We start from the raw sequence: 22703 nt of genomic DNA, 5'->3' as shown, positions 1-22703 counted from the left end.
CATTCATCGATCGTGAAAGGAATCCAACCGATCGAGAGATCGAGAGATCGATCGATCGTGTCTATGGATAAAGCGATGTTATATCACCATGGTATCGGGGGAAGGATAACGAAGATTCCGAAATTTGTGTTACAGGTAACGTTCGATCGAGTAGCGGTTTCCTCGAAAGGAGGCCGGACGAGAGGATCGGAGGGGTGAGCGTGAACGGCGAAATCGGTTGAAGCGAAAGAAAGCCGAAAGAGGAAGTAAAAGGCAGGACTTGCCGGCGGCGACAGACTGCACTCTCGCACCGTTCAGGGCGCAAGCGTGCACGTATGTTGTGCGTTTCCGTGCCCTAACCCTGTCTCAACACGAGAGAGTAGTCGTTTCTCGGCGTTCTCATCCCTACTCCAGCAACATCGCCGCCGTTGCCGCCACCGTTATCGCCACCGCCACCGCCGCCGTTACCGCTACCGCTACCGCCACCGCCACCGTCACCGACGCTGCTATCGGCTCACCATCCCTCCAACGTTTGCAAAGAAGCACCGCCATAGCCGACGTAACGACGACGACGACGACGACGACGACGACAACGACGAACACCAACAACAACACGAGGACGACGACGACGACGACGACAACGACGACGGCGACAAAGAAGTATAGAAGGAGAAGGAAGACGAAAACAGGAACGTTGACGAAAATCGCCAGCGCCAACGCTAAATTGACCATCGGGCTTCCATCATCGGCCCTCGAACATTTTGCCCGATCTCGGTGCACGTTACGCCACGCGTGACGTCGTATCCAGCGTGCACGTTAGAGCGGCAGTGTGCACTACCTTCTCCCCTCGTATCCTGCTCGCGCACGCCTTAAGTCGACGGCGCGCGTCCAACGACGAAGAAACATTGGACGAACTACGACGAACGGAATCGAAAGGAGCAGCGGATCGAGAAAGTCGATCGATCGAACGTTGAGACAGGAGCAAGGGAAACAGAAGGAAGAGCAGGAGGTGGAGGAGGACGAGGACGAGGACGGGAACGACAACGGCGACGACGACGACAACGACGACGAGGACGTGGACGGAGGACGGCCGGTGGCGTGGGGGGTGGACATCCACGCGGGAACTCGAGGCAGGCGCACCCGGCCGGCACGCACACACATTCATTCTAAGATGTGATTTCAAAAATGGCGGATTGCCCCTATGCCCGTTGCATACAGGAACGCAGACACATCCGACGGGAGCTGCTGCGATGGACAAAGAATATGGTCTTCGTAGTCGGTGAGTTAAATTGCGACCAACGGTTCCATCCCTCTCTAGGTCGCGAACCCTGCGATCGGAGAGCACGCATCGAACCTATTCCTTAACATTTTTCTCTTTGATCTCGAACCATAATTTTTGAATAGCTGATAACTATACAATCGTTACGTTCTATGGCAGTCTATATACAGATGTTAGGGATGATTCGTACGATCATGTTGACTCACGTTCCGAATCTCACATGCTGGTGACTCTCCGAATATGTCAAGGATATATAGATACAATAACAGAGTCGAGCATCTATGTGTGATGCAGGAGAGAGAAAGAGAGAGAGAGAGAAAGAGAGAGAGAGAGAGAGATGAGGCTGCGAAGGGTGGGGTGAGTCTGGGGTTTGAGTGGCGAGAGGATGAGGGCGGGAACGGGAGGCAGAGGGGTCAAAGAGGGGAAGAGGGAAAGATAGAAAGAGAGAGAACGAACGCCGGTGGTGAGACCTGTTGCGAACCCGAAACGCCGAATCCTGGTTGACTGTGAGCCAGGCGTGACTCCTACTCGTGTCCGTACGTTCAACAGGGTGGTTGCACGTTGTCGAGAAACAGAGCAATATTTCGCGCGTATATCTCTCCGAGGGTTGCTAAATTCTACAATATTTCACCTCTCTGTACAATTTTCATGAAATAACACCTCTCCCGGCATCGTGCCACAGATAAGGCTAAACTTCCCAGTTGCGAATTTTAATCCTTGCTCCATTTACGAGTTCGTTTTCGGACTACAAACGGACGAAAATGGGGATCTTGTACGCGTGAATGTGCAATTATCAGAAAACAGACTGTATTCTTAATTATGTTCGCAGATATATCTTTTTTTTTTTTTTCAAACCTATTTACACCTAAAAACGAGTATTTCGAAAAGTTGGAAATTAGAAAATATTCCGCGGAAAATTGTCGATTTTGTTTTCGATCAGACGGTCGTGAGACGGACGAAAAAGAAGTATAGCGTCGCTTTCGTGCGGCAGCCCCTCTCCGCGAAAGCCGCCTCGGGCAGCGCCGACACCATCGCACCCGCGACAGCTTCTACGTAAGAGAGTAAGGCGCGCAGAGAATACTGCACAAGCTGCGTGCCTTGACCACAGACAACCGAGCGATCCCGGCCGCCGCCCGAAACCTTCTTTTCTTCTTCTTACTACCTCCCTTCTTTCTCCTTCTCCCTTTTCCCTCTTCCCGATCCGCATCCCTCTATTGCCCGCTCGTCGCTTACGCCCCCACCATTATTCTCCTACTCCCCCTTCGCTCCCTCCTTCTTCCGCCTTTGGGTTAGTCCGTCAAGAGAAGAGTTCTGCTACTCGTAGAAGGCGCGTTTCCACGCGCGCCGCTGTTGCGTGCACTCGCCGTTACGCTTCTTCCTCCACTTTCGTAACCTCACCCTACGTCCCCCTTTTTCCTTCTCCTCCGCCACCTTGCGGCCCCCTCGCGACCCCTCCGTTACCTTTATTCCCCCATCAGACTAGCTTCGTTGTCCCTACTACCTCTTCTCTCGTTCGCGTCTCTCCTCATTTCGGAACGCAGCTGCCGCTGGTGGTCGAGAAATTTTCGCGAGTCCTTCCCAACCCCCTCGATCCTTCCACCTCGCCCGACCCTCCCCCGCCCTCTCCCAACTCTTACACCCGCCCTTCGATTTCTTCCCAAACCCCTGGTATTTCCACTTTTTTCTTCGCGATCGGTTCTCCTCCTCTGTCGGCCGCCGAAGATTCTAAAAAGCAAGGTGGTAGTGGCTCGTTGCCGAGAAAAGGAGAAAGAGAAAGCGGAAACGCGGGGTGTAGGAGAGCGCGAGGAAGAGCTGCGTATGTGCGCGTTAGACCTCTGCCGGCGTACTCCTCTCGAGACTTCCATGATCTTCGGAGATCAACCAGTAAGCGTTCGGGAAAGGGTGACGAAGGATAGCAGCAGGCTTTTGAAATTCACGAGTGCCTCTATTTCTCACATCCCGCACCAGTAGCGCTCTTTCTTTCGTGGTGCAACGTGGCCTGATACAGAGAGATAGAGTTGTCGAGTGTTCCGTAGGACCGTGAAAGAAATTCATGGTGTCAGTGTCGTCGTCGTCGTCGTCGTCGTCGTCATCGTGGTTCAGTGTCGTCGATTATGCTCCGAGATATCAAGATGTTGCTCCACGCTCTTGCGACTTCGCTGTGAACCGACCGCGATCGTTCTGCCTCACGCGAGCAACCGCTATCGCGACCTGTTACGTTGCACGTGTTGCTTGAACGTGTACGCGCGGCGATCGATGCCGAGGGTTTTGAAAATTTTCGAGTACGGAAAGTGGTCGTAACTGGTAATCTACGTCGAACGGATTAATCACGCGCGATCGTTGCGTGCGTCTCGAACCGGAAATAATGAAGCGATGCCATTTCCCATCGATTCGAATCTTCGGATCGATGCTGGACGTGACATCGGATCGCGAGATTTTTGCACGTCGCGATTAAGAACGGTAAGGATGCCGATTCGCCGTGGCTGTATTCTCGCGAGGACGTCGCACAACCACACGACACGGGAGATTACCAGGAACAAGAGGATCGACGTGTAGAGTACGTATATACAGAGTGAAAATATTTGCAGACAGATCTGCAGCTCTGACAGATAGGTACGCCACGTGTACTCGCTCGGAGAGCATTTGTTGACGCTCGTTGCTGATGCATTCAAACTAGAGAAGTATATGTACAACATACATATCGAATGAAAATCCCCGTTGTGATGTACACCGTCGAAAATTAAAATGGAACGTTAAAAATTTTGTACGTAACACGATCGAGCCGGGGTAGGCCTATGAAAATTCGTGCTCATCGACGCGAGATACAACGAGAGAGAGAAAGAGAGAGAGAGAGGGGGGGGGAGAGAGATTTGTTTTTCCATCAAATTGAAAACAAAAAATTCGACGGCCGAAAGTTTATTTGTTCTCCCTATTGCTCGTTACATTGTGCAAGATAAACGAATACTTTGCAAGGGTACAATTTTCCGCTCGCCTATTCCGTTCTTTTTTTTCCCATTGTACCATACCCATACCCGTACCACCGGTTTTCTCGAAAATGCTCGCCTCCAAGGCGCAAGGGAGGAAAGGACCGAGAATGGCGAAGAGGGATGAGGAGGTAGGAAAAGCAGGAGTGTTCGGGTGGGTGCAGTTACTGCTGATCGTTAAAAGGCGCATAAAAAAAAAAAGGTCGTGAGAGGGGGAGGCGAGAGGAAGCAGCGCGAGAAGTAACAATAAAAATTCGTGGGCATTCGTGTTTCGTCGCCGAGATAGGAACGAGACGTTCAAGGGGGTGAAACGGCAAGGGAACGAGGAGAAGGAGGTGGTGGAGGAGGAGGAGGAGAGAATGAAGGCGAAGGAGGAGAAGGAGGAGAAGGAAGGAGGAGGAGAAGAAGGAGTCGGTGGAGGAAAGGGAGGAGTAAGGGGCACGGTGGAGGGTCAGGGGTGATCAGGGCGAGGAAGATGGGAGGGTGCAGTGGCGACGGGTGTCGGTGCAGGCGCAGCGAGGGTGGCGGGTAGCGAGACTCCGAGGGTGGAAGTGGAGGATGGGTATGGCGGAGCAGGGTGCGTAATGAAACGATATTGAGTAGCCGTGGTAGGGAGGCTGGTGACGAAGGGTGGGGGTCGTCTTCAGCCCTCTCCGTCGATTGACCTCGCTTCGACGAGGCGAAGCAAGCCGCGCGCGGAGGGGTGAGACGAAGTGAGACGAGGCGAATACGAACGGTGGGGGTGAGTGGCCCACAGGGGCGGACGTGGCGAGAAGGGTGGTTCGGTGGGGGATGAAATGCCGAGCGATCCTACGTGGCCTACCAGGAAGGGAGACCCAAGTTAAATTGACGAAAATGACGCGGCACCTTCTTTTTGTCTTTATCTACTCTTCGCCGGGCGATGCAACGCCTTGGAACGCCTCCCGAAAAACTTCAAAGCAGCATTAGTGCTCGAAAGCACGACCTAACGAACCGCGCTCGAGAGCGAACCGGCAAAAGGACGACTTTGTGGTTACTGCGTGGAATGGCACTCTATCAAACGACCCGACGACTCGATATTCAATGTGAGTTTTACTCGTCCGTGTCGTTTGATATTATTCTTATTTGCTGTATCGAATGTACGCCGACGCGTTTTCTTCACACCGATTCGTGCGATGCCTACACAGAGAAATTATTTTTCCAAGCATCCTTTTGGTCTCGCTAACGTGGCCGCGATCAAATTTCCCCTTGTTAATTTTTCATTCCAAGTGGGAATATTTTGTTACGGTAATATCGGGCGTAAAGCGCAAACTTTGCGCATATTAATATTTTATAAAATATTTTTCGCCATGTGTAAATGAGCCCAGGCATCGCGTGTAAACAATTTCGAAAATTACCAACGAACCGTGTCGAGCTGTTTTTTAAAACGTGGAAAATGAGTTAATACTCAGATGGAAGCGCATAATAATCCATTAAATGATCACATGCCCTGTCAGATAATTACGAAGCTTGACAGAAATTAATATCAATAAACGATATTAATGATCATTCTCCTTGTAAAATATAACGGACGTGTTGCAGCGAGTAGTCGATTTTAGTTGTAAAATTCATATTGTACACCGGTAATTTTGTCCCCTTTGTACTTGATAAATTATCTCTTTCGCGATACAATTTCTTTTTCGTTTTATCAGTTTTGTCTACCAGTTATCTGTCCCATGTATTATTTAAATCGTGCTGTGCAACAGCGCAAGTAGCTTCCATAGAACGGTCTATATGGTTCAGACATATTTTATTGCGATTGTCAAGATTTTTAAGTACCTACCGATTCAATTATTTTCACTTTTCTATCCGAACTTTATATTTATCTCGTACGAAATAAACGAAACGATAAAGAACATGCGACAAATTCGTAACGAAAGCGTGTATAGTACTTACAATTACGTGGATATTTGGCACCGTTGGTTACACTTGTTAGCTGCATTCGTTGGTTGCATTCGTAGGTTAGTTCAATTGTAGATATACCTTGTGTATTTCCTCGTAAGATGCGTTTTTACCCGTCATAAATCAGGAAAGTAGGTCCTACAGGCAATTTTGACCGATTTATGAAAGTTTCGATCGATAATGCACTAAGTAACAAAACAACGATTATTTTCTTCTCTTTCGTTCCTGTTACTTTGCATCCTAGTTTTTAAGACGTGTGGTCCCCGGACACTAATCCACCGGCCATTACATTCGACACGATCGTAATTCGCGAAATTCAGCAATGATTTAAAAAACCAGCCGAAACTGAAGAAATCTTTCGTTTTACACTGTTCCCGATAATCCGTAAGCGGTTTTTAGAAAAACAAATTGCAAACACATAAAAAGGTCAATAGCACTACAAACGATGTACGTATAAAACGTGACGATTGAAATCCGAACGAATCGTCTACTAGTTTCCTAAAGTGTCCTCTATGAGTCAGCACTTTCGTGGTCTTAAGACAGAACCGCCTAATCTGTCGGTAATTTAACGTATGGTCACATGGGTAACTGTGTTTAGTTTCGAAGCATAAGTGATCTTGGCTTAGGGGCTCAATTTAGTGTTAAGTTAACCATATAACGATGTAATCGAATAAAGAAATATTTAGTACGGGCAGCTTCACCGCTATGTAATTATTTCGTTCGTTATATTTCGGTAAAATCTCTATCACCAGGATCACTAGCTAATGACGTATGTATAAGTAAATTGACAAGTTACAAGTCATAGGTTAGAAAATATTTTTTCATCGTTTCATAATTTTTCGTCAGGTAAGATGATCGGACAACCTGCAGTTTCATTTGTTTTATTGGCCAACCTGTTCCTGTATGTGCTACGCAAGACTATTAATATCGGTAATTCGTAATTTGTGACTTGTAAACCAATTGTGCTAGCCGATCTATAGATGCAGAAATACGTCCATTCAACCTTTCATAGTCTAACAACTTCGTTAATAGATTCGCCGGTATAATAATATTTAAAACGTGAAATTTATAGTACCTATACTTTATAGCACATATTCGACAACTTGCTCGAGTTTCTCGTCTGTTACACCGTGAAAGTATCAAAGATCAATTGAATTATAAAATATTTCCGATTTAGAAATTAGAACCAGTGAAATACAGAATACACGCTGTGGATTGCCTATGAAATTATTAATAATATCGAATAATACAATCAACCTGTCCAAGTGAAACGCGTGGATTGTCCTGAAAACGGGTCGCTTGCCTTTTTTTCCGTCGGCGAGCAATAAATTTATAGATTTCCCGTTAAACGGCACAATTTGCGAAACGGCCCGTTAGATCTACTAGTAAAAAAACTGGGAACGTTAATCCGATAACGGATGGCGACGGTGATCTGTTGCATTTTAATCTGTCTTTTTGGATCGGCCATCGAATTTCATCCGCACAAAGCTCTGCTTTACCGCGACGTCAAAATGACGATATTAGTTGATACAAGTGTATGTCCACACCCATTGTCAACGTTATCGCGTGTGCATGTGTCTCTGCGCACGCCTGCACGTTGCGAACGTGCAACGAACGTGGTATCTCCCACTGTTTCTCCATCGTGCGTCCTCGCTATTCTTGCTTTTCAATTTCTATTCTTATCTTATTTTCACTTGCATTTTTATCCCTGGAACTCCTTATCCGATTTATCTCCCTTTCTCTTTTATTTTCGGTTATTCTTCGTATCTCTTCGTTCTCGTATTCGGTTATACAGTGGTTCACCTAAGCATTTCAACGATACTAGAAACTTTATATACTATACGAAACACTTGAACAGTCAATTATTCAATATATTAATAAGCCGCAATATGTATCGAGACCATCTGTTACACTAATTGTACGTCTGAGATTACCATTGATACTGTGTATTAATTTTCCATTAAGCGTATGTTTACGGCAAGTAAGTCTCGTAAATTATACATTTTCGGGTTGCTTTCTAATTTTACTATTATAATCACGATAGTCGTGTTTAACGTTAATGAAATTTCGAAAGGTCACCACACAACGTACGCAATATATTCATAAAAAGATTACTTGGTAAGCGTTTGAATACTTTCATGAGCCACTGCATATCGTTCTTCTTTTTTTAGCTCGTAATACTTCCTGTACGCTGACTATTGTCATTTCTGTCCTCACGTTTAGATCTCTCTCTCTCTCTCTCTTTCTCTGTCGTTTGTTTCTCTCTCTCTCTCTCTCACTCTCTCTCTCTCTCTCTTTTATATGTCGCACCTTTCGTCGCTGGGACGCAACCCGTGTCTAAACACACATCATGATGATATTTCTTTCTAGTCCACATCGTTCGCTCGCTGTTCGTTTTCAGCGCCGAGTCGAAAACACTAGTAGTTATACCTGCCTATTCCGATAGTAACAAAAATATTCGGATATAGAGACTCTCGAATAGAAACTCGATTTTATATTTTTACTCGCCCTTTTTCCTCCCTTGCTTCTCTTTTTTTACATAACGGGTACTCTCGTTCGTAAGTGTAAGTGAGGCACATGCTAACTGTAAGCATAAAATAGCTTTGTAATAAAATCCGCAACATATAGGTATGATTTAATTTTCCATGTGACACGGGCGTTTGATAAGCATCGTATTCGTTTTATAATTACAACTGCGCGTCGACACAGTACACTAAAATTGGGAAGTACAAGATAAACTGATCTCTACGTAACTGTCTTCTGGTTCGCTACAAAGGAATAATATAGCGAACTAAAATAGAGCTAGAGCCAAAGCAATTACCAATACCATTGTCTTAAATATTTCTATGAGTTTTGCAGTAGGTATGTACGTTCTTTCGATTGAAATTAAAAACATCTGTATTACTCCATCGTTGATCGAATAGAGCGTTGCTTGCAAGTGTTGACTCACAGACGGCGTCGCATAATACATTTGGCGACAGATTTCGTTATCAAAATAATTAGGCATGGAAAAAGGATGTTAAGGCTTTGATATATGAACGCGACATAATGATGTCCTTCCCACTTCCGCCGTGCCGCGTTCCAACCGTTCTATTCCAATTCGTCAATGTCACTTCTTTATCGCCGCGTTAAAATCATGAATTTCACGTAACCCACACGGCAATCTTGCAATGCAACTCTTCCCGCGGGTAACATTAGACAGCAGCGGACGATAAATGGGTCACAAGACGACTGTGCCGGTACGTCTGGTATCCGATTGCCGCTTGCATCGCTTAGCAAGCTAAAATATGACGAAAGTACGAGCCGATCCACGTTCCTTTTCACCATATCAACAGGATTTTCGTTTTTGTTATCACTTTTGCGAAGCGTCGAGGGCCGAGACACGAGGAAACGGACGATAAAGTTGTCTTGCCATTTAGAAGTTTGTTATACACTTCCGACCTTAACCAGCTCCATTCGAGTAACTTTGAACGTGAACACCGTGATCATCGTGTTCCAGGTTGGATAATACCTAGCGTACCGGCATAACGTTTGCCAAGTGGTATGGCGAGTTTCTTCGACACGAGTTTGAATGTCGGCTCCACGACCGAGACTTTACCGGTTTGTAGGAGTCGTGCATCGTTCTCGATTGATTAGAGACAGAAGAAAAGGAGATGCTATTCAAACTAAACAGGCGAGAAGGAAAAAAAGGAGTGGGTGGGGAAGGCGGGCTAGTCTCTGTTTACTCTTTGCGTCTCGGTGCATATATCATCGAGTCGCGAATCGTAGAGCACTTGTATATAGGATGTTTGACCGTGAGATTTCTTAGATTTTATTGCTTGTTGTCGATACCGTCGAATATATTTAAATTCTATATTCTATATTCGAGCTGAGTCGCTCGTACAGTGTATTAACGGCAAAGTAAAATTGCTAATTAATACTCGATAAATACTCGCTAGTTACTCGTCGATAACTCGATAGATAACTCGCGATAACACTTAGATAGTTCGTCGATACTGGTAGATACTAAACTTTTTTCGGTTGCGTCGATTTATTCATACTGCTCGGGTGGGGTTGGGGGGGGGTCGGAAAATTCAAATTCGTCTTCGTTCGACGATTGTGCGTAGCGGCGACGTTGCTTTGTCCGCAGTTTATTTATTCTTACGTTACTTGTACCCTAACGATCTTGATACTCCGAGACAAAACAACAACATGATTCGAATTGTCCTCTACTCGTGCGCCGCTACAGAATCTTGAAAATTCTGGCCTGCTCTCGGTAAATGCAGCGGCCGGAGCTGTAATTTCACATTGTTCCAGTATATTATTTCATTGCACGATATCGCTCCATTAGTTCGACCCGAGCAGTGATTCCCGAGGTCATTATACCAGTGGAGGATCGTCGAGGAAGAGTGAGTGGCAAGGAGAGAAGGCGAAAAGGTGGAGCGACAAGGAGAGCGGTATGGCAAGCGAAAGAGAGCGAGAGGAGGCAAGCCGAGGAGAGGGAAAGAACGTGAAAGAGAAAGAGAGAAGGAGGAACGAAGAAGAATGGTCCGCGAGGTCAGCCTACGTTCGTACATATTCTCACGTAGATCTGTGTACGTACCGACGCGTGCACACCTTGACGAACATTGTTGAAGAAAAAGAAGCAGTTGCTCGATAATACATCGACTGCGCCTAGCGTCTGGTACACGGGGTGACGGCTCGAACGAACGTTAAAGTCTAAAGGACAAAGAGAGTGAAAGACCAAAATTTTCGGGGGCAGCTGGTACTTTTCGTTAGTCAGTCAGAGGAGTTGAAGCATTGCTGAAAAGGCTGTGCCCTTCTTCGTACATTGTTCGTTACCATGCTTTTGTAACAGCCTTTGGCGGCTGGGATTTCCTGTTCCGTATAATTTGTCCAGATTTTTCTCTTCTACGAGAACAGTCGTGCAACAATTCTCCCGATAAATCGCGTTGTTTACTCACTTTCGTTTACCTCGTTAGAATACATTAGCAAGACGTACGTTGAATCGTTCGAATAGCTCGAAGAATCCCGTCTCTGCGTGTAATGTTTCACCGATAATTCTTCAGGTGTTAATATCGCGGCGAGATTAACAAATAACCTTCGGAGACTCTATCTTTGGCAAGCATCGTTTCAAGATCTTAATGAGGCACGGCTGGGTTCCATGCCTTGTTGAGAGACAAGTAACGCTCCATGGATTTCGACATCCATCTTGCTTTCTGTCCTTTGCTCGCCTCGAAAACTAGTAACCGATCTCTCGCCGGTGAATGGGAATCTCGTGATCGCGTAACAAAGCGACGCTGATAGCTTTCGAGTAGGCGACCAAGAATATTTTTACGCCAGTGTTACGAACGATCCTTCGAACCGGCGAAAGACACCCGGATCGTTGCAATTAAAGCGAGTTCGCAATAAACCTAACCGTTCTTTATGCGTGCTATTTATCACCACTACGAACAATCGCGCGATCGTTTGTCCAGCTACTTACCGTAACGGTAAATAGATCCCGCGGATTTTCGTCTATTCTCGCCGATACTTACCTCGTCGAATCATCGAATCGTCAAATCTGTACTAGAAGATCTTCGATCGTAAGCTTTCGCGACGGTTCACGGCTGACACGCTGAAACGATAAGCCTCGGTACAGGTCTGTCACGACGTGTACGAACCGTAACGTTCAAGACACGTCGACGCAAACGTGTAAGAGGATCGTTTCGAGGAAATCAAAAGTACGACATTCTGTATGAAAAAAAATGTTCGATTTCGTGTCAGGTCGATCTGTACCAAATATCGATGGGATAAGTGAAATTCGGTGGATACGAGAAATAATATCTCGACCGGAAGCATAGATGTTGGCCAGCACCGGGGTCGTTATCGTAATTGTTTGGTTATTATCGTCCTGAAGGTTTAGCATCGGCGGCGAATCGCAAGCGAGTTTCGGACAAAGGATAGCCTTGTGCGCCGTGAGAGCCAGCTGCAGCCCCACCATGCCCGGTCACCCATTTCCTAACCTTCTACTCTCGTCTAAACCGGATTGCCATTGGTCGAAACGGGCCGGCGATTAGTGACGGGACCAAGGGAATAGCACCAAGACGCAGGACTGTGGGGGAAATATAGCGCGCGCGCTTGGATCTAAAATTACGGCTCCGCCATTGGTTGGATGGGGCCCGAGGCCATTCGATTTAGAATTGAAGAATGGTGCCGCTATATCCTCGGCTCACGGAGGACGCCCGTGGAAAGTAGATTCTCCTTCGTTCTCGAATCTTCCTCATTTTGATTCACCATTTATCAAGACAACGACCATAGCGATCGCTGGATCAGGGAAATACCGGAAATTCCTCTCCAACACGATTCCATTTGTTATTTTCCCGGAACATGCTCCGCTCTCTTTCAACCTCTACAAAGAGTTTTTCCAAAGAAATAGCAAAGCCTCGATACTCGGAAGAAATTCCATTTTAAATTCCTATTAAGTTATTTTGAAATATTCCACCTCTGTACAGATATCTATTCCAGCTACTTAATTTTTACAAGATATTCTCATAAAGGTCGTTGGAATTTTTCGAGTAATTTAAGATACTCGGCCGAACGTCGGACTCGGGTCGAGTTTCTGAAATTCTTTCGATGCGCGGCAACGTTTTATTGCAACGAAATGGCGGAGATGGTGGGGATAATCGTTTTATACACTGGAGAAGTTCCTGGTGCCAAGTCTACGTCATCATTGGCTTAATCCCGGGCGTGGTCATCTGCCCTACTTCTTCCTCTTCTTAAATGGCACGCGAGATAAGATTGGTTCGGCACCTCCTGCCTGGAATTTCATCCAAAGGCGCGCCGCCACCCGTCTAATTACTTCTAGAATCGATCAAGGACGGGAACTTTGCTCGCCGTGAATATCCAGCGAACAGCGAGCGTTCTTTCCGCCGTTCTCTTCAAAAATATCGAGATTAGAAACGATCGAAGAGCAACGATACCGAACATCGTCGGAATAATCGTATTTCTGTTTTACTCAGTAATGTGTATGTAACGTGTACGATTTATCGCGAGAAGCGTTTCATGCTTACATGGTATAACTTGAAGTTTTAAGGGGCTTTCAGTTTCTCGCGTTAGCGATACCAGCAGTTTTCCAGTGAGAGTTACGTAGTGTGCGTTTAGTTATTACAGTTTATGGTTGGTGATACGAGTGCGTCAAGTTCTTAGCATGTTCTTCGTGTCGTCTCTGTATCTTAACAGTGTGTAGCGTTCGTACCGTATTACACAGTTGGTTAGAACGATCGGTCTTAAATAATCGTGGCGAACGATACAATTTACAGTTTAACTTGGAAGGATCTGGTTCGAACGTTACGAACTACGAGACGTAGATTGCGTTTTCGGTTGGGCGCAGTTTACGTCATTAGAAAATGTCTTGCAAAAGACGTTTCGTCCCCGGAGACGTTGTTCCTCTTTCCTCACTCCGTTGCCTATATCGTTGCATTCTGCTGGCTACGTTCATTCATTTGGAAATCCGGATCCCGTGTTTCGCCGCCCACTCGTCGAAGAACTTGGTGAGAGGAAAAAGCGCGATTGCTACTTTCCTAGCGGATTATTCTCTCAGAAACCATTGATTATATGCAAGGTCGATGATGCTGCAACCAGTAGACGCGGATTGAGGTATATGTACACTCGGATACTCTTGGACGAGGTTGATCAGACCTTTTGAAGAAAAGGGGAATCTTAGCTGCCATTCGCCGTCGAAAGTACATCGATTGCATACGTAGTATCATTAATCCCCAGACGATTGTTTTTAACGATTTTTTCTTAAACGTATCGTATGAAATTAGAAATTGCCATGGTTGTCCAATTGTGTTAGATTTTTATCTAGCGTGATTAACGTTTATCGTATTTACGTATCATACGTGTACGCTGTTGGTCATAAGTATAGCTGTGTACTTACGTACATATTAGAACACCTACTCGTTATACATTTACTGAACAATTTTTACAAATTCTATCTCGTTTAGTATTTTACATTCTGTGTAGTCTGCTAATGTTTATGCAGATTCATATTTTTATGAACATGCTTATGAAAACGTGGCGTGTATTGTTTGTCATCCTTCGAATGTTGGAACGAATGCTCAACATTGTATATTTTTCCATGTTGTGCGTATTCTGTATATTTTTGCATATTCAAATTGTCCACAAATACATAAATATCCATAGCCTAATTATAAATCCATGACGCGGGTTATAAAGACGTATGTAAGTCAGGTGAAATTGACGTCTATAGTTATTTTTTGCAAAATAGCATTTTATTCTTATCCTTGTTAAAATTTCATTGTATTCTTCTCGCGTCGTGAAAGCGAATCGCGATAAAGAATAAAGTTGCGAGTTCATTATTTATGAAGCTTCTATAATACTCGACAGCATCGAAATCTCGATTCGTAGCAAAAACGAAATAACAAATTTCTAACCAAATAGTTGGAAGATGAGAACGGTAAGAGTCGCACAATTTACTTGTAACGTCACATTTTATCCAGTCAAAATGTCAAATTCTCCTTAGACAAAGCATTAGGTTGTCTGAAAAGTGTCTTTTACGAGCACGTCTTTTACAACGACGCATCTTTATACAAACAACAAAAAGCTAATCCGTCGAACGTTGTAATCTTTATATTGATAGAACAAAATGGATCATACGTAATTCGACAAAATAATGTAAAACGAAAAATGTGCGTCCACAACCGGACGACCTAATACTATCGTATCCAGCATATTTCCCAGTTTTTTCAAGATAACGTTGAAACATTTGAAGCTTCCGTCGCTCTTTACTTCTCACGAAAACTGACTTTTGCGTTTTAAGAAATGTCCAAATACTTTGAATCGGACGATGAGCAGCAAAGATGACAGAAAATAGAGCGATAAACCTTCGGTTTCTACCGGTTCGGAAATACTAAAAAAAAGTAGCACATTTTAATTAAAGGCGGTAGGATAAACGTGGCGATATTCGTACGACCAGCAGCGTGAATCGTTCACGAGCTAAATAATACAAAGAAATGTTTGCATCTCGACTATCTTCCTTGTTCTTGTACGCGCGTTAGAGTACAACGCGTTCCTTTTGTTCTTTCGCGGCAGTAGATGAGTTGGATTTGACGTCATCGCGGAACAAGGCTAAATTTAACGCAGAAAAAAAAATTTCGTGTAACGATCGCTTTATTCTGGACAGATTTTCATGACTCACTTGCGCGGCCTTGGGGCCCGCACGTTCTCGCGAGATGATGATTCGTATAATTGTTGTGGTTGTCTCGATGCATGCTCAGTTCGATTACGAAGAAGTTCGAGGTTTTCTAAATACGCCGATTAGCGAATTATAGTGATTGCGTTAACTTGTGCAATTTGTGTTCCTCTTATCGATGCGGTATTAAAATCTACGAGCGGCTAAATGTTGCCGTGAAACACGTTAGTCACGTTATTGACTCGCCTGGAAGAAACGAAGAATGGGCGTGTGACGATAGCAAGGAAGGGACGTCGAATTTGCAGAAAATATAGGAACGCCTGCTACATCTAGTCGTAAATCGGATGGCCGGTAATACACGAAGGTGATTTAGGAATTTGATTTTCGTGACCCAGGGACAATTACGAAATAAGCCTTTACCCGTTCGAAAATAACACATTTCGCTGGAGTTGCATTTAAAGTCCGCCTGTATAAACTCAGCCCTGACCGTAATGCTTGTCATACGTTTTTCTGACAGCAGCGCGTGCAAGCAGATATGTCGCAGCGGCGACGCTCGGCGCAGATCCAGTTCGCGTTTCCGCAAACTGGCATTATACCTGTATTTGATAAGCTGCGTGGAACTAGAGCGTTTAAATAATGGCCGTACAAACGACGATGGGCTACCACGATGGGGGCGTCGTCATTCGTTCGAAACGTTCGACAAACAATAATAATTTATTCAGATGTTTTTCATTGCGCGCACTCCTTTTGCAGCGAAACCTAGCGTTTAATATAACCTTATCGATCGATATTCACCGAACGTACTATATTCTCTGATATTTTCTCTTTTTCTCTTCTTTTTCCCTTTTCTTTTTTCTTTTCTTAGCAACTCTGAAAATTTTGGTTCCTATGCTTCTTGGTTCTTATCTTTCTCTTATACTTTCGTACGATACAATCCGAATCGGCATATGCGTGTTATACGATTATAGGCGAAAGTGAGACACAGGAAATTGAGGGTTTAAAGAAGCGGAACCAAAAGGCGGGAATTTGAAGAGTACGCGCAGAATCACTGGCGTACGTTGGCGCGGTTCGGTATGAAAAGTTGGCGATGTCGGTCGACGTGGTAGAAATTCGCGGCAATGGAGTCGAAGTTTAATCGGCGCGACTATCCCGCGCTGGCTGGACGACAAAATCAATTCGGCGAGAAATAAAGGCGGCAGCCATGAAAAATCGCCACCACGCTCCATCTCCTTGCGCACGCGAATTCTACCTACACATGCAAATATATTTACGTACATTCATCGGCTGGCATGTGCTCGTGGCACACGCGACGACCAAATGACGTGACAGTTATGGTGCATTTGCGGGACGCGTGCCACCGTACCGGGTGTCTGTTTAGAATCAATTGACGCATTCAAAGTGGGTCTCTGCGAAGAGACGCGTTTGCGGCCCAATTCGAGCATGGTCGATGAATAGAGCGAGTACGAGTATCGAGAATTTTTATCGTGGTGTTCGTAGGAGATTACGTGGACTTTTTTCTTGGCTCACCGACTACATGCGTCGACCATTTTTGTGTCGTCACGCATTTACTCGGTTGCTTCGAAATAGAATTGTCGACAGTTTCATCATGATATCGATCACGAAGGAAAAATAAACGTGGTTGAATTTACATTGGAACTCGATATTTCACGTTGGATATTTATTTTGAGAATTAATATCGGTCGCAAGCGATGCATTAAAAATTGTACAGCATGATATCGGGACGGATTTTGATTTTTCCGGAACCTTTTGCCGTTACCAGCGAGACACGGCACGTCGTTGCGATAACGTTCGACTGTTTGACCTTTGGATAAGGAAATTAAAAAGTCCTGTTATCGTTGCATCTATCGATAGCGATTTTGAGGAGCGTGGCGAATTACTCGCGCAGGAATTACGGCCCCTAGTCATCGAATTAGAAATACCACAAATCTTCCACGTTTCTCGGGTTTCATAAAATCGAGCGAATTTTGTACCTGGAGGATTGAGAATCACAGTGGTGTACAGTGACTTGTGAAAGCCTATTACACCGTAATGAGATACGACTGGCGCGATTATATCGGTGAGATTTGAAACAAATCTGAAAATATATATAGAAGCTAGGAAATATTTATTGCAAACCTATCTACTCTTCGCGGAGATCAGAAAATTATTTCGACGCTTAACGTACGTTGAAGATGGTCGATACTCGCATGCTGCGGGCGAATTTTTTTTACTAAATACGTCTTTGCAGGTATATGTCTCGTAACTGTCGCACGTTCGAATCGGTTTCCAATATTACCGATATACGTAATTACAATAATTCTATCTCATTAACCGGTGAATTACCGGAATTCCAAAAAGTTCCACGTAACGCACGTAATATATTCAGAAAAATGTCCTATAGCAAATGTTCAAATGCTTGCGTGAGTCGCTGTACAGCGACTCGAACGTACAAAAAAAGCTATAATAGCGCGAGTATCGTTTACGGAACGGGATTTCTAAATGGCAGCTCGAAGCGGGAGAATCGTTATGGCAATGGAGCTAAAGCAATCCGATAGAACGATCGGCGAAAAAAGAGAAGAGGAAACATTAGCAAATGCGTTCGCATTGCACCGCCACTTTTGATGTGCCGCAATTTTCTTCGTTGCGACATTCTGTCAGATATACCGGGCCGTGCGTGTTACCGCCGTGTCCTTCAAAAAACCACCGCGTCCGGTCGGTTTCTCGAGCATGCAATTTTGGTGATTCCGACATCGACGTGCATTACCAGAGAGCTATCGTGGTTAACGGATCTTTATATTCACGCGAGCAACTTGCGTTTTCCACGAGCTCAGGCCCTCGCGTTTTCTCCGCCAATGATTTATCGCTGCCCTTTTAGCGACTTCGATGATTAACCCTTTAACGGTTCAGTAAATTTCACGGAGTCCGCGTAAAAATAACTAGTTGTTTCTTTCTTCGTAAATTGTTTGAACATCTCATCGACCAGGTGTCTCAGATAAGATGCGAACGGGAACTTTTTGTAAACGAAACTAAGCATAAATTACTTATATTATATATATATTGGCAATTTATTGCAATACGAAGTACCAATTACGATATAATTAACGACTTAATTGTATATGTCAGTATACGAGCATATTTCGAAACATAACAATAATCGAATACATAATGCCACTTTGCTTTTAGAATTCTCTTGCTGCTTAAAACTATATAACAAGCACATGATCTATATGTTCTTACTGCAACAGAAGACAAGTATGATAGAAGAGCGCAAAATTTTTCACGTCGTATAACTGTGAAAACCACAGGGAAATGATGCGACAAGTTATATTCATCGTGTTTCGTGATAGAGTAATTTTTGAAATTTCATATGCTGTTAATCAATTCTATATTTCAAAATTTCCCTTTTTATTCGACTGTAGCACTGAAAATGTACGGTTTAGTTATTCTTCCAGTTAAGTCAAAAATATCGATTGCTATAACATTAGCCGTGTCTTCGGTTCTTTATGAAAACTCCCTGAATATAGATCACCTATTTTGAAACTACTTACGTTCGAATGTAACGAGTTGAGAAATTATAACGAAGAAGAAAAATTAGTCTTCGTATGGCCATACCGAAACAAAAATACACAAGTCCGTAAGAACGAAGGGCTAGGCGGTATGCGTTCGTCAAGCTCGCTCGTCACAGTAACGGACACTGTTGATCTAATCTGATCGTTTTAATCGATACGAAAAATTCAATACGCCTGGAAAATTTGCAAGACGAATCTGCCATAGTGCAAATAAGGATAGTCTCGTTTATACTCGGAGCGTATGGTTAGAAAAATGGTTGTACAGGGGTTTGCGGGCAAGTGGCGCTCATCATTGTTTGATGCAGTTACGATGGTGTCGCAGGTCTGGAACGGGTAGCGGAGGAGTTGATGGGCCGTAGGAGATGGAAGCAATATCAGGACACCCTGTACAGCGGTACTCGCAGCAGCGAATCAGTGACGGCACAGCCCCACCACCGGCTCTACCCGGCGTTCTCGTCGTCCTGCGACCCGGTGGTGCCCGGGAATTTGGAACAAATTGGGTCGCGTCCGCTTCATCCTGCGTCCTCCTCGTTACCTACAACGATAACGACGACAACGACGGTGCCACCGGTGATAACGACGACGACAGCGGCAACGACGGCGACGACAACGGGCCCGATCAAGCAGGAGAGCCTGCAAAGGCATCACCTGCAGAACCACCATCACCTACAGCCCTCCGCCGTTCAAGATCACCACCGTCACTATCAGCAGCAACAACAGCAACAGCAGCAACGACAACAACGGCAACAAGAAGACCGTCGCCTAAGGCCAGACGAGATCAAAGTCGAGGTCGGCGAGGACGAGTTCGCGAACGGTGTCGCCCGAGAGGAATCGGCTACGAAGACCGCGGATACGTCGACGACGACCACGGTAACGACGGGCACGACGACCACGTCGACGACGACAACGGGAACGAGCATACTTGCCACCAGTACCGCGACCGGCACGATCGCGACGATCACCACGCCGAACACCACCGCTGTTATGACCACGGGAACCACGACGATCGCGACGAGGCGGCGACGCAAACGCCGGCAGAACGACGGAGAGGCCACCGACGACAGAGAGGACGACGAAGAGAACGAGGAAGAGGAGGATGGAAGGGGGCAGGCCGAAGCGGAAAAACGGCTGAAGCTCGACGAAGACGCCGACAGGCCCGTCAGTCCTCTGAGAAGGGAGAACGATCGAGGATCTCGGGATTATCCGACTGCCAACGCTACAGATACGGAAGGGACCAAGGTTCGTTGTAGAATCCTTTCTTTTTCTTTTCTTGGGGGCAGGGGCAGGGTGAAGCAGTCGAAGAAAGAGCGAATAATAACGTGTAACGGTGTTTGTTACAGGAACGAACGGAAGAAGTCGCGTTGGAGCGGACACCGGTGACGCAGGGTTCATTGAGAGTGAAAACGGAGGAGGAGTTGCAAGGAGTGCCGAGTTCTGGAGGCGGTCCAACGATATTGACGACACCGACGCCGGATTCGGATGCGATCAGGTCAGGGTTGCCGTGCCGGGAGGTTGAAGCAGCCGCTAGAAACGCGGTACCGCCGTTTCTTATTGGAAGCCGACGCACCAGCCCACCGCCAGAAGACTGGAAGCCGCTAGACAAATGTTACTTTTGCCTGGACGGCAAGCTACCGCACGATGATCAACCACCTCTCGTAAGTACGATTCTCGTAACCATGGCTAAGCGGAACCTGTCTTGTTCGCATCATGGTGACGTTATTCAATACGAATCAATTGACGATCGATCGAAGAATAATTTAGCTGGAGGACTAATTTATTCGTCACCGGTTTGACTCGGAATGCTCTGTCGCCATGATGCGATTCGTCGCGCATAAAACTGCATTAGCCAACGCGGAATTCTTCAAAGCGCATAATTAATCGCGCGGAAAGGACAACGCTTTACGTGATATATGACGGATATCGGTCCTCCGGCGCAGGACACTAGGAAACGTTCAATTCTTTATTATCACGCGCAAAAGAGTACGTCTCTTCGCATCCGTTGCTTTGATCGCTTTGACACGCCGCCCTTATAAAAGTTTCACGAAGGCGGACCCGTATTCCTGCGTGGCGAAAAGCGAATTTGATCAGGATTCGATTTGTCCTCCAACGTCGACGAGGATGTGCTCCTTTTTCCATGATCGTTTCTTCCCTCCCACGCCGGTGGTAATCAGTTCCTTTCCGTGTGTTCCGCCGACCAATGACGAGCCGGACGAACATAACGTTCGATGTCGCGAATCCTGCAGAGTCCGCAGAGCGACAGTAGCAGCAGCTCGCGATCGGCCGAGTCACCGATGTCGGTCCAGGTGGACCCGATGGCGGCGTCCGTGGTCGCCGCGGCTCTCACCGGTACCTACCCTACCTTACTGCCTCAGTGGTGTCTGCCACCAAGGGAGGCGCCTCTCGTTGGGGTGCAGCCTCATCAGGACAGTGCAACGCCAGCCGACCAACCTCTCGACCTCTCGGCCAAACCGAAAAATTCTCAGGTACGTGTTCCTTCTGGCGTGGGTAGATTCGCTTTCCTTCTCCTTTGCGTCTAGAAACGCGAAACATAAGAGTCAACGCAATTATCGTCTTCTCACATTTTCGTTTACGTTATCATTTATTTTTACGACGCTAGAGCGTTTTCTACCAAAAAAAAAAAAAAAAAAATAAAATGCTGATGCATGACACGATGACGCTTTCTGTCGCAGGATAACAACATATCTCTATTGGAACAACAGAAAATACCTCTGAGGATGACAGCAGGTATCGACCCCAAGAGTATCTTCAAGTAAGTAACCTTTTTCTTAACAAGAATATTTAAACGATTTCGCGTTCTCGCTATGCACCGACGAAAACTAGCTATCGATCGTATTTTTCCGACGCTGTCACAGGCTGTTTAGAAAAAGAATAAAAAATAAAAAAATAAAAAATAAAAAAAAAGTCGTCTTGGCGCTGTTGAAATTCGTCTGTGATGCTTAGTAACCAGAACGAGAAGCGCGTCGATTCCTGCCAGTGTTATCACGCGACTCGTTTTACACCTCGCAGCGAAACGAAGCCACCACTGATATAGGTATTTGCATTCCGCGCGAGCAAAAGAAAGTGTTGATCGCATTCCGTATGCCGCGTATTCCAAAGGATCGAGAATAGATTCGTGTTCGAACACGACGACTTAATGGGCGACGCACTCTGTCAAGGCTGATCGTACCGTGGTATACGATCGTTTTGAAGCTGCCATACCGATCGTTCGGCGTACCTTGGATACTTTTATATCGTACAGAAGTTGTGTCATTAAATAGGATGCACGGTATACGATTCGAATCTATAGCGGCGGCGTACGAAACGGTAATTAAAAAGTTTCCACGGTTCGTTGTTTGCTTATTCGGAAAATTTTCCGCCGAGCATCCCATTGCTCGTCCGGCTACTCATTACGAAAATTTGCACGAAAGTCTGTTACAATTTTTTTGTCGGTTTGTTTAGAAAACACTCGTGTCGAAGCATACGCGTTATCCGCGCATTAATCTCTTCAATAGAATTCGCGTGCCGCGAAAATTATCGCGCTCGTACGGCCGTTTATCCGTTTGTCGAATGAGAATATACATATAATGGTAGTGGGTATTTTATTTCGTACGAAACCTGCCGGTTATCGGGTTCAACATCGCGTCCGTTCCAAAGGGTGACTCGAAAATTGCGAGGAGAAACTTTGCGCGCGCCCGAATCGGCCGTGAAAGTTAATCGAAGATGAACGGAAGAGAAATCGGAAGATCCTTGCTAAAAATTCTAAAAGCTAAAATCGACGCGCTCTCTTGAATAACGTT

General features: G+C 45.6%; 1 protein-coding gene across 5 annotated transcripts in view; it reads left to right on the top strand.

Moving 5' to 3' along the window:
• Eip93F (Ecdysone-induced protein 93F) overlaps window positions 1–22703 on the top strand; it is an 87710-nt gene that overhangs the window by 49673 nt on the left and 15334 nt on the right. For 2 of the 5 annotated variants that reach the window (XM_076624730.1, XM_033350116.2), the window contains exons 2-6: window positions 136–1258; window positions 19229–20145; window positions 20247–20561; window positions 21150–21389; window positions 21597–21676. In XM_076624730.1, coding sequence (XP_076480845.1) covers window positions 1165–1258; window positions 19229–20145; window positions 20247–20561; window positions 21150–21389; window positions 21597–21676 — 1646 coding nt within the window. In that variant the 5' untranslated portion in view covers window positions 136–1164. Of the gene's footprint in view, window positions 1–135; window positions 1259–5082; window positions 5307–19211; window positions 20146–20246; window positions 20562–21149; window positions 21390–21596; window positions 21677–22703 lie in introns of those variants that run through there. The other 3 variants (XM_076624731.1, XM_033350112.2, XM_076624732.1) reach the window with 3 other exon arrangements.

Source organism: Bombus vancouverensis, chromosome 15 (assembly GCF_051014615.1).
Source record: "Bombus vancouverensis nearcticus chromosome 15, iyBomVanc1_principal, whole genome shotgun sequence".
Lineage (NCBI taxonomy): Eukaryota > Metazoa > Arthropoda > Insecta > Hymenoptera > Apidae > Bombus > Bombus vancouverensis.
This window is presented reverse-complemented; position numbering and strand designations above follow the sequence as displayed.